At 44.1% G+C, this 16,761-nt stretch overlaps 1 protein-coding gene across 1 annotated transcript; it reads right to left on the bottom strand.

The window, feature by feature from the left end:
* Positions 1–688: 688 nt before the first annotated feature.
* ipo9 (importin 9) lies at positions 689–13,118 on the bottom strand. The gene is made up of 24 exons (XM_061069388.1): positions 12,870–13,118; positions 9,998–10,059; positions 9,770–9,856; positions 9,463–9,664; positions 9,078–9,166; positions 8,539–8,625; positions 8,266–8,385; positions 7,923–8,023; positions 7,440–7,498; positions 7,192–7,343; positions 7,012–7,110; positions 6,830–6,936; positions 5,960–6,099; positions 5,559–5,721; positions 5,118–5,344; positions 4,722–4,870; positions 3,562–3,690; positions 3,207–3,482; positions 2,710–2,876; positions 2,326–2,459; positions 2,060–2,179; positions 1,720–1,827; positions 1,534–1,610; positions 689–1,231 (listed from the first exon to the last, which is right to left on the bottom strand). Exons 1-24 carry the CDS (start codon positions 13,027–13,029, stop codon positions 1,121–1,123), a joined length of 3,126 nt encoding a protein of 1,041 aa, XP_060925371.1. The 5' UTR covers positions 13,030–13,118; the 3' UTR covers positions 689–1,120.
* Positions 13,119–16,761: the final 3,643 nt, after the last annotated feature.

The raw sequence follows: 16,761 nt of genomic DNA, 5'->3' as shown, positions 1-16,761 counted from the left end.
TAATGCGGGCACTCCAGATCGATTGGTCCCATCCCGAGTTTCTACAACCCTAATTGCAACCCTAACCCTAACCCTAGCCGTAAACCCTAACCCTAACCGCAACCCCAACCCTAACACTTCACACATTGGGTTTTTCCCTTACGAAGGTTGTAGAAGCTCGGGGATGGGGCCAATCGATCGGGAGTGCCCACTCTAGTGGGGGTAGAGCCTACCCGCAAGTCTCTACAACATTTCTTTATCCATAACCCTAACCCTAGCCATAAACCCTAACCCTAACCCTAATTGCAACCCTAACCATAACACTTCACACATTGGGTTTTTCCCTTCCCAAGGTCGTAGAAGCTCATAGAATAACTAAGTGCTGCGAATAGAGGCACTGTGTGAATGTGTGTGTGAATGTAAAACTGTACTGTAAAAAACTTTGAGTGGTCATAAAAGTCTAGAAAAGCGCTATATAAATACAAAACCATTTACCGTTTACCTTAACCCTAACACCATAACCCTAACCGAAACCCTTACACTTCACAAAGTGGGGTTTTTCCCTTCTGAAGGTCGTAGAAGAGAGCTTTTCCTTGAGTCAGAAACAGTCAATGTTTTCTGGAATAAGGCCTCCAACGTTTCCCTCCCTCTCCAAAGAGCAGGATGTAAATGTTTTCTAAACTTTCCTTCAATCAATGGTAAAGTCTCGTTTTCCATGTTGCATTAAACTTTATTTATACAGAAACACCAAAATAACGGGCTTAGTTACAAACTGAACATGTCAAAATAGTCTGTTTATATTTCATTGTCCGACTGAAGCCTCTGAACTCTTTATTCTGTCCTCACCTCCCATCTGAAATGACTCCAGAAAGGGGAGACCTCCGACTTTCAGTGCTGTCTCTCACCTCTTCATCTGCAAATCCTTCCTCCCAACACGTGTGTGGAGAAACGGAGGACTTCTGGGTAAGTGCATGTGTCTCTTCCCACCCCATCCACTCTCCCTCTGCCAGGACCGACATCCCAAACCTTTTATTTTGTAAATTCGCAATGAGAGCATAAGGGATGGGGCAATAGAAGAGTGTCGGGGCGTGGTCGGTGGAGGATTGTGTCTTGGAGTGGCAGACGAGGCGGGGGGGAGGGGCTAGAGGCCTATCGACTGCAGGGTTTGTCGCTCGGCGTTGTTGAGGTGGCCTGAGAACATGCTGTAACAGGGCTGCTGGGCGAACTGCGTCAGGAAGTCTGTCAAGTAAGCCTGCGGACAGACGAGACGCACACTGGTTAGGAGTTTGATACTTGATGATGTAATAACAGCTGTTCATCCACAGCTGGAAGGGCAACATACATGGTTCCATCTTTAATAGATCATATACACAATCTTCCTTTTCACTAGATATCACACAAGCACCAAGACAAATGCTTCATCAACCACACTTCCCCCTTTTCCTTCACGTTCTAGGGAAGATGTTGCTTCTCCTGATTTAATAATCCACCTGGTTGACCCATATGGTCATGTTTGAGAAAAGATACGTGAAATGACAAGTTTAGGGAAAGTACCTGTAAATCAATCTGATAAATGGGGTCTTTCAATGCGTCGGGATCATCCTCATCATCATCCTCATAATAATCATCGTCTGTAATAAAAAACAAAAGGATGTTTAGGAAATCTTCAATTATTAATCTGGAGTAAAACTTCATGGTTGAAATGTAGACATTGCTGATGCACGGTGGAGATTCTCGTACCATATTTGTTGGAGGCAATGAGATCAGAAAGCAGCTGCCCTGCTAGTCCGTCATCTTCCTCCTCGTCATCCTCGGCCTGTTCCTCCTCCTCCCACATGCCGCTGGAGTCTGAGACAAACAACAACGGCTGGTGAGTGAAATGTCAGCTCACACATTCTTTAGGTTTCAGAGCCAACTCCAACTATTGTGTAGCAAAACTTGACCAAGCGTGAACGTGTGACACCCTGAGAAACTTTATTCAGTCCAAAGCGGTTAATGCTGGCGACTGTGACAACCTGCAGTCCCTTGGTGATATATACAAAATGGATGTAAGAGAAGCACTTGTAGTATCTGTCCTCACCTTGAGTCCAATCTCCTGCGTTCGTCCGGCTGGCGTTCGCCTCCACTACTGTCGACAGCTCATTGATGATCAATTTAAAAATCTTCACTAGCAAAGGAATGTTGGTCCACCGCTCCGGGGCTGGGGAGGAGAAACACACAGTGCACGTGGTCAATATCTCTATCATATATCAACACATACAAACATCGCACCACTCAGAAGCTTCGTTTTCTACATGATAGATCAATGTATTTGCGTAAAGTAACAGGTTTGTTTTGGTGCTTTACTTTTGGCAGATTTGGAACGTGTTCGGATGCCGTCCTCATGACTGTAGATCTCCTCTCCCTTCACCACGATGTCCTGGAGACGTTTGTCGTCAGTGTTGAGGCCGTGCTGTAGCAGTTTGCACAGCGCCACCGTGCTGCAAGGAGGAAATACAACCCCACATTGACGGCAGGGGTTTAGGAAATGAGACAAAGGTTGAGAATAGAAATAAATTTCATCCAACAAAGCACGGCCAACTAGTATTATTTATTTTCAGAGCCACAGTACTAGTTGCACTTGATCTATTGGCAGGACAAATAATAAAGTAAACTAAGTATAGGTTACATCCATGTTATTGCAGGGGTTTGAAATAAAAATAACTACATGACATGAAGATGTTTTCTGACCTGACTTTACCCTCGTACTGTCCATAGAACAGGTGCTGTCTGCTCATCCACTCCGTCATCACAAACTCCAAAGCAGGTTTCCCCGTCGGCCCAGGCAGACTGCACAGGAACTCCAGCAGAGGCTCCAGCTGGGAGTGAACCAGGTGAGCAAACACCATGATCAGGGACTGCAAACAGGGAGGGAGGATAAGAGAACCGGGGCAGAGGAGGAGAAAGAGTGAGGTGCTGGAGATAACTGTACCTGTTGGGAGCTGTAAGCGTAAAACATTAGCAGCAATACATAAAAACCAAGGTTGTAAACTATTATTAATTTCAATTTTAACTACTTTTGATTTAGAGCAACTCCTGAACCAGCGCATCGACACCATTTGGTACAAAGATAAACATAAGTCAGCATGTCAGTGTTCTCTCACAGGAGGAAAAATAACCACCAAAGTAATTGTTATCGTTTCTACATATCCACCTGACGTGTATCAGTGTGTGTCTCCTCCTCCTACCTGCATGACGCTCAGAGTCTCGGCTTGCTGCATCTTGCTCAGAATTGCTCGGAGGATCTGGTCCAGCTGTTCCCCGAGCCTGGTTCCTGCCCGAGAGATCAGAGTGGAGACCAGCCTGCCCACGAAGGCAGCTGTGAACTCAGAGGTGCGGGGGTCCAGCAGTTGGTTGACCACCTGCATGACGTACCAGAGGCCACTGTTCCCCTGCTCGTCCCTCCACTGGGCGATCTGCTCCAAGCCGACAGAGACGTACGCCCGCAGGCACTCGCCACCGTTCTGGAGAGGGGACGGCAGCGATGTGTGAGGAGAGCGGTATTAAAAGGTTTAAACAGATCGTAGATGTGCCGATGTTCACCTGCATTATTGTGTTGTCATCGGTACGTAAGGTGCACTGTGCCACCACAGGGAAGGCCTGGCACACCAGCATCTCTGACGGGGGGGGTTTGGTGTTGCGTACGACTGTGGTCAGGATGTCTATGGACGTCTGACACAGACACAGAGAGGGGAGGAGAGACAAGTGGTCAGGCTCTATATCTGTCTCTCAGGAAAACAACTTGACATTACAACACGGAACAGATTGAGCCCGGTCCTTTCAAAGTTTCAGATGTGTACGATCTTGACAAACTGAGGCTTTAGAAACAGAGTGTTAACGTACTGAGTCATTAAAGAAGGAGAGGGAGAGAGGACAAGGAAGAAAGTGGAAATGAGTCAGTTCCTGTTTTTGTGTGGCTGAACGCTGATTAATTACTAATAGTAGAACATATTGTCATGTATGAGCAAATGTTAAAGAAGCACAAATGATAACATAACTACACAGCACTGTGTTCATCTGATGCAGGGTTGAATATCACTTTCATTGCTAAAGTTAAGATTTTACACACAACAATTACATTTATCTCTTGCTATGTGTTTGATGACTGAGGTAACTGCTTACAAACCAAGACATGTTTCTTTTTCAGCGACACACAAACACGCAAACACACACGTACACATCCATGTCTATTAAACTACACACTGTGAAATTTGATATTAACTGACAGTGTATGCAAGATGGCCGACATGCCCATGCTACTAAAAGTCTGCCAACTGCTGCAAATTCTGCTTTGGAGAAAAATAAATAGGCTATATTAATATATTTTTATTGGGATGGGTTCCTAATTCACTGTCTCAGACTGCGCTTTCCTCCTGCAGCTGCCACAGGTTTGATTCAGACAGTACATGCACACTCTCTCCTCACCTTTCACACTTAACTGTCCCATAAACAGATGCAGATTTGAGGATTTCTTTTTTGCAACACAATGTTGATCAAGGAGGAAAGTTTGACTTTTATTGCCACAAGACGGGGTCGTTACATGATCACATTCAATCTCATGTCACTCCCACCAGTCATTTAGAATAATTTTTCTGGACCAAATTGGACAAAGGTCAGAACTGAATTTAGGTTCATAAGTTCCTGCGGCCGGTGTAGAAACACAGTCTTTCAGAAACCTTTGTGCCTCTTTTCGAACCACTTACTGCGCAGAGTCCAGATGGGATCTTGTCGGGCGGAGCCTGCATGATGCTGACCAGCGTGGGGATGAGACGCATCTGCATGGGGCCCTGGCAGCCTTCGATCTGTGCAAGCTCCTTAAAGATGTCCTGAGCCAGAGACGCCACCACAGGGTCTGAGGAAAAGAGAGGGAGACAAGTTCTGAGAAAAGACAAGATACCAACTCAAATCTAGGTCTTTACTTAACACGTTTGTGTCCTCTCTGGGAAGAAATGTGGGTTTTTTGCTAATAACTGGGAAATGTCTATCCTCTAAGCATCCATTAAAAGATCAATAATTTAGTTAGAAAAGTTAAAGAGCACAGTATGAGTGCACAGTGACAATCAGAGGATGTGGTTAGAGGAGCTACTGTGTGTCAATACCATTGTTATATTTAAGGAAAATAGCGATGGTGAGGGGGCAGATCTTGTTCTCGGCGCTGGTGGTAAAGGCCGGGTCGACGGTGCAGACGATGCACAGCGTCTCCATGACGAGGGTCAGCACCTCTGAGCTGAACTGGGCGGCCAGTTGGACCAGTCCCTCGAGGATGCTGGGGAGGAAGGGCTGAAGGACGTGGGTGCTATCCGACAACTTCAGCTGATCACAGTACCTGCGGGATTGAAATTACAGTTATTGGGCATCCAGGAACATCCGGTAAATTAAACTTTTCATCTACTGTAAAGAGCAAGGCTGAGCAAACAGTCAATTTGTAGGTTAATGGCAGAAAGGTTATGATTGTAGTTTTTTGATGTACAAAAAAACAACAACAACAACAACAACAACACAGCACAGCACAGTGATGTTAAAAAACAAAGCCTGCTCACCCCCAGATGGCCCTGACCGCAGAGATGCGGACGGAGGGCGGCTGGCTGTCGTGAAGCCCGCTGACGGTGGCCTGGAGGAACTGCTGGATGAGCTCAGGAGACATGGCTGCTGTGAAGCGACTGGCGGCCCACAGAGCCCGACCGAGCAAGAACGGAGACGCCGCTGAACAAAAGACAAAAACAATAGACAGCAGTGAAGACCAAGATATGAGAAGACACAAGAGAGAATAAATATCATATAAATTAAAATGATTTCATTTTTTTAAGGAGTTTCTTATAAAGGAACTAAGGAACTTGGAAGGGAAAACATCAGAATATAGGAAATATAATACTATGGAAGAACATTATATATGTCCTCAAATACATTGTGAGGCGTCTCTTACGGTATTTCTAAGACTCACCTGTCAGGTTGAGATCAGCGAGGATAACGCTGGCCAGGAACCCGTGCATGTCAAACTGGATACGACCGTTCTTCACGTTCTCTGTGATGATGGTTTTGACAGAACCGAGAGCCAACATACAGGCTTCATGGATCTTCCACCTAGTTTCAAAAAGCACAACATGACATTACGGACTTACAAGCACAGGGTTTTAATATTACAGTAGAATAAAAAAAAGTTGAAGCATCAGCTAGAAAGACAAATGTTCTCACTGACAAAAGCCCCAGATCAGAGTCAAATTGGTTTGATCAGCAGTCGCCAATTGCTTGTGACACGTCGCCTCCTCTGATTTTAAGCGGGCTAAATATCTGGACAGGTCTACAACAGCTATGTGTGTTGTTACATTCTTTACCTGTCAAAGTATCATCGAGTGAACAAGTATTGAATACTGTACAGTCGAATGGTATGAACTCTTTACAAGACTCCTGCTCAAAGTCATGCAATTTGAACTGCAGTGTGATCGGACGGCTTTGAAAGTTGTTCAGTGTGAACTTGGCATTAAGAAACACCAAGTTCACTTTTTGGCAAGTACAGAAGATCATCGTGCAGAGAACAAACTAACCGTCAAGCGCCGAGTTTAATTTAAAGCTGCTGTCAAGTTTTTCAGAGTGACCTGTGTCGGCTGATGTGACGCACAATCTGCAGAGTTTGTTATTCTACCCGGGTCAGTACACGTCTACGTGTCGTACTTGGCAGCTTGAGGATTTTTCCACTTTTACTGTCATTAATTACAGCTGGAATGTGGAACAAATTTGACAAAGCTTCGAGACCAGACGTTAGGATGCAATCAGAAAGCGAGAGAGAAGTGTTGGTGCCGAGTCTCTCTCTCACCAGTGCTCGTTGCCACTGTTTCGAGCTTGCTCCGCCTCCTGCAGGTGTCTGGTCGCTGCCGCTGCCAACGCCGCTGCGCTCTCATTCTGAAACTCTGCAGCCACAGCCTGCAAGCAGAGGTCAAAGGTTACCACCATTACACAGGACCCCACGTCTCCGGCCCCAGTTTTACATCATCTCACCAGCAGCAGGTCCTGAGCAGAGATCCTGACCGAGTAAGAGAAAGTGTCGTCGTCCTCATCCTCCACAAACTGCTGCGGGTTCGCTGTCCACACTTTGATCTAAAGAAACAAACGTGCAAACCATCAGGCCTGACGCCAATTATTAGACATAAATATACATTTGTTTTAATAACCCCTCACCTGGTCCTCAGTGATCTGCATGTACAGTATGACGTAGTAGATGAGCTCAGGCAGCGCTTTCTTCACCGTGCTCTTGAACTTGTTGTTTTCCAGCAGCGTGTGGACAAACTCAAAGATGCTGAACACAAGATTTTCAAAACCCAGAACTTCACCTGTAAAATAACAATAAAGAACCATTAAACACCAGAGGATGGATGAGACAAGTGTTTCCTCAATAACTTACGTGCAGCAGTGAGAGTGCAACTCACCATCTGAGTCCACTGGGTCGTCCACTTCCTCTGTGTAGTTGACTTCTGTTCTTACATAAGTGAACATCTGGTTAAGGAAAACTCCCAAAATAATCCAAGAACAGGTACGACGGAGAAAATCTCATTATTAAGCCTATAAGGTTGTGAACTTTCCGCTGCCTCATGATCACAATGCACCAACAATGTACGTGACCACACATCATCCAGAGACCAACTCGTCCACAGGAGCTCAGCTGGGTCCAAGTGCATTTTCATTGACAACTGTCTCGGTATGAAAGTAGCTCATTGCAATACTTGTTTCTCTTTGGATTTTACTGAGTGAGCAGGTGAACTGCTGCAGTGTGGTGGGACGGTGGTTTGAAGAGGCTGCTCTGTCAGCACAACCACAAAAGTGTCCATAAACTGTGTTCTTTCACCCAAAAACAGAAGCAACAGCGGTTTTATCACACATGAAGAGCAACTGGTTGGCTTTGTGAAGGATATAAAGCTGCACTTTCAGTCAGTGTGTTCCACACGATGGGTAATATCTGTTGCATGGAGGACACCATGGGTTTGGGGAAGTTCTTAACCAGCGCTGTCACAGCCTGAGAGAAAAAGAAAGACAAAATTAATAAGATCTTATTACAACACGTTTTACTTTTAACACTAAATACATTGAGCTTCCCAGTGCCTTATTCCTTCACTGTAACAGACAACTACATCGCTGGAATTACAGTACACTACATATAAAGACATATTAGATGTAGAACTACCACCTCGTTTACACCTGAATTTACAAGTTTCTACTGACGATATTCTGAGGTTCCCGCTAACTTCAGTTTCTCACCTTGAGCACTTCCATCTTCAGACCACTGTCGGATGAGGGTCCATCAGGCATCTGCAGGGCCAGCACAAACGCCTCCGTGAACTGCTGCACCACAGGGAAGATCAACGCTTTGGCTGCACCCTGAACACACACAGGAGGGAACGTTACAGTTATATCACAGTACTGACAAGTTACTCAAATCTTTGAAAAGCATATGATCAGCTCTGACCAAACAAAAATAATTATATAGTGTTATTATTCATAATGCATCTAAAAACAGTATCACTAACTCACCTTCTCCAGCTCTTCAATGGCACAGATGAGATTGGCACAGGTGGTAAATATCTCCACTGCTCTGGAACGGGTACGAATACTGTAAACCTGTCGCATTAGAAAACATAAAAAAGGATCCAAACTTAACTACAACTACAAAAATGGTAGAATGAATTACTACAGGAAATACAGCTGTATTCTGAATATAGTTCAGTCTTGTCTGATTCGTCACCTGATGCCTCATTCGTAGACATTTGGGTATCGGCCTTTATAATTGTCAATAAAATGTTGTTTTATAGAATAAAAAATGCAGCAAAGATGTGCCTTTATGTTGACACGTAATATAGAAAAAAAATTCCGTAATTCAAGTTCTATTCATTGGGTTGTTTTGGGTTAATTTTTTGTTTATAGCTGACTATGAGATGAAAAACATGATGTCAGTTTATCTCTGTATCAGATACTAACGCAACTTGTTTGGGACCTAATCTGCCTTATCCTTTTTTCTACAACATATCGTTACATATTCAGTGACCAGAAAAGGTTAAAAGCTGGAGCCGCACCTCAGCCATGGTGAAGATCTTGTACATTTCAGGAAGGATGACAGGAGCCACCAGCGGCATCTGTGTATCTGTCACCTCCCGAGTAAACTCTGGAAACATGTCAAAAGGTTTCAAATTTATAATAGGAGGAATGTGGGGGAGGTAAGAGCACAAATAGGACAATAAAATATACGAAATTTAGATCTTTCTAATAACGATGAAATCTGAATTTTGGCATCGACGATAAAGCTGGAAATGGGTATAATGTTTCATATCAACACAGTCGCTAAACTCAGGAAGAAAAATTATGTATATTTTTCCCTGGGCTCTAGTTTCACCAGAACATTCTAAAAACAACGTATTCTGAAAAAACTCCATGTTTGTTGACATGCATCTCATCACACACCTGTGAGGACCCTCATGGCCCCGTGCACGGCACTGACGTCTCCGCTGACCAGCATCTCCATCAGCAGGGTGAAGAGCTGCGGCCAGGCCTCGGGCCAGTCCCAGTGGGCGATGGCAGACACTGCGTACGCGACACTGGAGCGGACTTTGCTGATCGACTCTCGCAGGCCGCCCGGCAGCAGCTCCCTGATGGCAGCTTTAGCCTGGAGGAGGAAAACAAGAGTTGGGCTGTAAACAGTCCTCAGAGCTCAAATTACCATTTTGTAACAAGAGGATATTTGAATTGTAGAAGTTGTGGAGTTGTTTACCTGATCTGTTGTTTCAGGAGGCCGGAACTTCTCTGACTGGGAACACCAGTGAGTCTCCACATACTGCTTCAGGATGACTGATGCTAACTGCAAACACGCACAATGGGGAAGCCATATTTGATCATGCAACACAAAACTGATACAGGTTGGAGCACTCGCGTATAGATATGTGATAACCGCATAATGCCAATGTAATACTGTTTACGTCTACAGTTATTTTCTCCTCACCTGTCGGATGGCGAGTGCTCCCTGAGGATCCACTGTGAGTTCAGCCAGGTGGACGCCAAACTCTACAACATCAGCAAGGATGAGAAGAAAATGTATCATTTCATGGAAAACATGTTTGTATGTTATATTATATTGTGCTTTAAAAGAAACCTTTCCTGGTGTTCTTTATAGTCTTTTCATAACATTGAACTAAAGTGGCCATAAAGAGGATTTTTAGACTATTCTTTCCAGGAATTCATTTGGGGCGTCATGGTTTATTTCATGGAAACTGCCAGTATGATAACAACAAGTCACTGTGTGATGCCAAGTGAAAAGCAATCAGGTCCCACCAATTGACCAGAATTCTCTTTTAGATGTGGGTCAAAAAACAAAGACGCAAAAATAAAAGAATGTGCTGTAATTGTCAGTCTGTGCCAAAATAACTGTAATAATTTGGTTATTCAGGATATCAATGGTGCAAAAAATCATTAACCCAATTCATCACTGCAGGACAATATGGCAGAATGTTAGATTCTGTATAAATGTTCATATCAGTGGAAATGGATATCTCAATGAATGTCATGTTATTTCTTTCAAGTGTAAAAGCTGAATTTGCTTCCAGGGGGAAGGTTGAGGTTTTAAACTTTTCTCTACGAGCAGAGAACGAAACTTGATAAAAACAAAACAAATCTGAGCTGTGCTTTTGTTACACATCTATTAATGAAAATTACACTACGATAGATATTGATATGGCTTTGTTGCCCAGCCCGACATGCTGACAACATCCTGTTTGAACCTGGCCTGGCAGGCATGCAGAGGGTGAGCGATGAACCCAGAGTTCAGGATCAGCATCAAACCTCAGCTCTGTCCCTCTCGCTGGGTTTTACTAAGAGTGACATCAGGCGCCAGAAGACAATGTTAGTGCTGACGATCCTGCATCAAACGTCTGCCTTAGAGAGGGGCCAGCGGAAAGGGTCAACCTCGCAGCGGTGCGGCCGACAGACACCGTGCACAATTAGCCTTTCACCACGGGCACGAGGATCGCTGCACAGACAATGGGACTATAAGCTACGGCCGCAAGTTACTGTATCCGTCAGTCCTGTTTAAGTCCTGCATCACAATAAAAGTGTTTCCTCCAATACACCGATCGTTTACAAGCGGTAAACTCACAGTTTCACTATCCAGGTGAATCAGGTATTTTAAGAGCTTTCGTTAATATTCAATATTATTAATGCAGATTGAAAAAGAAGTTAGGCGAATTCTGTTACAGTAAAATAACAGAGGGCAGAGTGTTTAACTGGTTTTTATTTATCATCAGATGTCAGGCCGTTGAAAAGGCCTCCATGACACTTCATTGTTTAAATAACAGTAAACCTGAGACCAAAGGTGCCACTGTTCTAGTAGGTCTCACATGTTATCATTTCAAATGACGGACATGGGCTCCAACATTAATTAGAATTCAATCAACGCGACTTTGAGGACGAGAGGAAAAAGAAAGAAGTCTCTATGGTGTGAGTTTATAATGTGAAAATGATTCTGTACTGTATGATCTATATGAATGGCAAATATTTGGGGGCTTCAGGTGTAGACAGCAGATATGGGGGCAGAGACTCCATCCTCCATACAGCGTTTTCAGTCCGACTACTTTCTTACATCACACAAGGCAATCGTTGCTCCACACAAAACAGTGATACTTATTAAATGTGATTTAGGTCCAGACGCAATTGGGCTGATCTCCATCAACAAATATCTATGAACTCAGATCAATTTAAAAAGCTGAAAGCCGGTGTATTTCTTTTTTGCTCTCCACACTGGACTGTTTACCTGCTGCCAACCAACGCCTGCTCAAACATGAAGGTTTCCTGGCCCAGAATCTTGTCCCTTGCTATATAGGTTAACCATCATGTGTCAGAGTCTACATACAATAACCTATCCATCTATCTAGCAAAAAAAAACAAATATTGATCTCTGGGATTGTGATCTCTGGGACTGGGACTTTGTGTATTCTGATGATGCTCAGGGCTCGGGTACAGATTATTTACATCTACTACCGAACATAACAAGGAAAAGCCAACAAGCTGAAACTACATAGAGCTCATAGATGGTTAACTACCGATTATTAAAACTGTTGCCGATCCATTCTCTTCCCATCAACTGCTTGATCTATAAACTAAGCGACCAACATCTATCGCAGCTCCACTGATGATGATGGAGGATGATGGATGAAGCTGGGGCCGGTTGGGCGGGATCCGCGGGTCGCATCTTCGCGGGAAATTCTGTCAAGGGGGCATCACGGTGGTTCCTATAGCGACGGCGAGGATAAAGTCCTAAGAAAAAGTTAACTTCTAAATGACGTAATAACACGTGGGTTGTGGCGACGCTGCGCTGGTTCATGAAGCGCTGATGTCGTTGTTGCCATAGTTTCAGAAGTTTTAACGTACATTCCCAAAACACACGACCCTTGCGTTAAATGGACGTGTTGACCGAGGGGACGACCCGGGGACCGGCGGTGGAGCTGAGGCCGGCGGAGGCTCCACTCCGCCCCGCATGTGCTTCCCAGTTCCCCCGGTGACTGATGGGACTTGTTAGCCGCTAGCTGTCCGAGCTCGTCCGGGTCGAGCGATGACACCGAGCCCGGGGCCAGAGAGAGAGAGAGATCAGCTCGGTTCCGTGAGTCCATTGTAAACTTTGTCACGACTAACTTCTCCGGCCTAGCGTCAGCCAGCCCCCGGGAGAGGAGACACTTCCCCCCGGCTAACGAGGCAGGCATGACGGCTAGCTGCGCTTCAGACTAGCCGATGGAGTCAACAGCCAGCACCGGAGGCCCGTGTCATGAACGCGGGAGGACACCGGGGGATCTCACCCTTTCCCCCCCGAACAGACCACCACTCACCCTCCGTCACTTCCAGCACTTTGACCTGCTCCTCCGCGGAGGCTCGCACCTCCTGCACCGGGGACAGGATGGCGGTCAGCGTCTCGATCAGCGCCTCCTTCAGGCCCTGCTGGACCGGACCGGCCGCCGCACCGGACCGAGCACTACCCGCCGCACTCATGCTTTCACCCGCAGCTCCACAAGCGAGTCAGTCCGCCGCCACCAGCACCAGGAGCCGGGGAGGAGAAGCAGCCGAGAGCGGAGGGGACTCGCGCCAATGCATGGGAACGTGGAGGCGGGGCTTCGCTGGAGGAAGCACACTGTGTCGTCCGGTTCGGCCCACGTGTTTTTTTTTTTTTTTTTAATGTTTGTCTTTGTTTTTAAAGTCTTGCTCCCTCTCGTGGAGCGGGGGGGGACGTGCATCTTTCAGTCTGAAGGATTTCCTGCTCACTCGAGTTTTTATAGTTTTTAAAAGTGACACAACTTCGAATTGACTTCAGATAAATGACAAAATGTGTGTTTTGTATATCTCTCCATCGTGATATATCTGCCTCGTGTTAAGACCAACTTGGGGAAGACAGCTTTCTGTTATAAAGCACCCTACATTTGGAATGAGATCCAAAAATCTTTAAAGTTGCGCTCATTTGTTTCATTGACGGAGTTCTCGAGTCTGGTCTCATGTACAGCTGACTTCTCCAGCAGTGACTGTAACTGCTAGTTGACTTGGCCATAGTATTTTATTGACGAATTGTTTTATACCTTGTATTACTGTGTATATATATATGCATATTTATTTCTTTCCTATTTATTCAAGGTATTAACTTTTAATGTATCAACTTTTTTATTGTACCCTCGGCACCATTGTAAATGAGGGTCTTATCCCTCAATGTGTCTTCCGAGGCTTAAATAACAAATAATACAAATATAACACCAGGAACGTGGATGACATTTCCACACGCGACATCGTTCCTGCACCAACTTGTGGAGAAAACCCTTGAAAGCAGGGACGAGACGCTTTTCTGAATGTGAGTGAAGAGTGGGTAAAACAAGTGTTTTGTCAAGTTACTAAAAGAACCTTGAATAAAGAATAGAAATCTAGCTGTTTTATAATATATGGCCAAAAAGGACTTTCCACACACTTTTGTCTACTTTGGGATGTTTCTCATGGTAAGTTTACATTGAAAATTGGCTGAACAGAACAAGTCCAGCAGCTAATTTACAACATTTTCTGCAAGGTTTTTCCTGGAGTACGTAGGCTGTTATAGCTGCATATGCATGCCCCCGGTTTTGGGAATTAAATGTTTAACAATCACAATTTTAATATTCTGGTGTCATCGTACCTTTGCTCATGTTGTGTATTTGGAAGTTAAATCAACAGAATGACACCTCCTTGACAACAGGTGTAGTCTCACCTGAGCTTTCAGGGGAGCGTCACCTTTCATCACTCACTTCTCCGTTCTTTGCATTAACGAGAACATGAAATAACTGCTTTGAAACCACAGTGCAATTCTCTGTTGAGGTGTGACCCTGGAAGTGTTCAGTTGATCATGTTACCGAAGGAGGAATTATCAGCTTCAGCTCATAAACCTGCTGCTCCAACGAAAATAGAAGTGGTATCAGCAAGATCTCTGTGATGACAGATGAGCATGTGACGTGCTGTTCCTCTACTCTTCAATCTCAATGTTAGCACTGTAGTTTGTTTTAATCTTGCAAGGACACACTACGATCCTATCAGGTGTCAAGTCTCCTGATCCAGGAGGCTTTTATCAAATCTTAGCAGAGTTTGGAGCATTTTGTAAGTCATTTACATCCGGTTACTGTAGAATATTGGTCTACAACCTCATATTTACACACTTTAAACTTCAAAGTAAAACAGCAAAGGTTGAAAACTACTTGTTCTTAATTCTTTCATTGCGTACCCCTCTCATGAGTGTTGTATTCAGTATAAAGTGATCTACGATATTCATGTCAGTTCTGTCAGATCAAATGAAATAACTTGTGTTCAAACCAACTCTTGGAGAAATAAAGCTGTGGTGTCTTCTTCATGACTGAAACCATATTTGCATCTTTATAAACCTTCATGGGGAAACTAGTGTGTTTAGGGAACCCGGCTCTGTGACAGTTGTGTGCTTCACTGCTGGTGCAGTTGACACTCAGTTGTCAGATTATTAGGTATACCTACCGGACACTAATGCAGTCTAATGCTACAATATGTTTCAGAGAGAAATCCAATTGAACCTTACAGATTGGAGGCAGCAGTTTGTTGTTAGCAAACTCAAGAACATCATCCTTTTGAAAAACTGGCATCTGAAAACATATTTTTTCTTCTTTTACCCTATTCCGAGTAAAGCACTTTGTAATCTCTAGTTTTGATAAGTGCTAAAGCCTAGGGCTGAAAGATATGTCGAAAAAATAAATAAACATAAAAGTATCAGTCTATATCAATAATTATCATGATAAATGTCCACTCATTCAAGGTGGACACTTGATTAACAGCACTCTACGAATCTAATGTAGAATATTTAAACTCATTATGTTATACTTGCTCACTGTGCTTGTAAAATGCATAGACAACAAATAGATGTATAATGGACATTTGTGATATTACTATCAACGAATATTGATACTGTTTATCTTCCTACTTTTACCTATAAGTAAATACACATCATTATTTGCATCTTGCTTTACTGGGAGGTGTTTCTAACATTGAGTTTGCCCTCATCATAATAAAGTCAGACTAATTGCAGGACTGTAGCATTAGACTGCATCAGTTTTCCCTGGGTGTTCCTAACAAACTGGCCACTGAAGTGTGTGTGATGCGTTTCTCAGGTGAGGATCTAGTGAACTGAGACTAGGAATGAACCAAACACTTAATACAACCTTTTCTTCTTGTTTAAGCAAAAAGAATTTGGTTTATGTAGAAACAAGCAATGCTTTGCAATTGGATATTTCCCTCTCCTTCAAAAGAGTTAAAGCTAAAATAAAAAAAAGAAAAGAAATTAATCCCCATTCCACTGCACCCAGAATCGCCACCTTCTGAAAATGAATGCAGATGTTACTGACAGAAAGCAAAGGAAAGCTGGGGGGGGGCAGCTCACAAGGGAGATAGATATAAGTGTACAGTACATATATATAAAATATAAAATCTCAAATATATTTTATATATATTAAATTGTGTTAGGGTTCAGTATCGTTCACTACACAGCATTAAGGTGGTGTGTCTGATTATCTTTTTTTTTTTTTTTTTCTTCTTCTTAATTTTTTTTTTCTTCAAATCCTATTATATGAACCAAAGGAGAGTCAAAGCAAAACAAATGAATCAACAGACAAACAAATGTGTGGGGAGGGAGGGGGGTAAAACAAAAAATAAGGAAACTCAGCAACAGACAAAAGGCCGCCGCCCCGATCCGATGCCCCGCCCCCCAGCCCCCAGCCCCCAGCCCCCAGCCCCCAGCCCCTAGCGGAGGGGTGAGCTAGCTCGGACGAGGTGGGACAGACCCGTCCAGCTGTACAGCGCAGTGAAACATAACTTACATATTAGCTCATTTTTACATGTACAGTCGTGATCAAGGCACAGGGATCTTCTACAAGTTAATTTTTTTTTCTTCAATAAAGTTGTACAAAATAATACATTTTACAGTCTGTACAAGAATAATAGTCCAGCAGTAAAATAAAGACAGACGTACTTAAAGCCAGGAGGGGGAGGAGGGAGGTGTGTATGGGGGGCGGGGGGAGGAGGGGGTGAGGTGAGAGAACAAGACGACAGGTGAGGGGGTGGGGCTTCGTGTGGAGAGAAAGGGTGCTGGTGAGGGCTGGAGCATGTTGGTGTTGGTGTGTGTCTGTGTGTGTGTGTTACCAGGTAAATATGTTGCATCCAGTCTTGTTAAGTCGTTTCTTTTACTTCATGCTTTCC

This window comes from Limanda limanda, chromosome 4, assembly GCF_963576545.1.
Source record: "Limanda limanda chromosome 4, fLimLim1.1, whole genome shotgun sequence".
Classification (NCBI taxonomy): domain Eukaryota; kingdom Metazoa; phylum Chordata; class Actinopteri; order Pleuronectiformes; family Pleuronectidae; genus Limanda; species Limanda limanda.
This window is presented reverse-complemented; position numbering and strand designations above follow the sequence as displayed.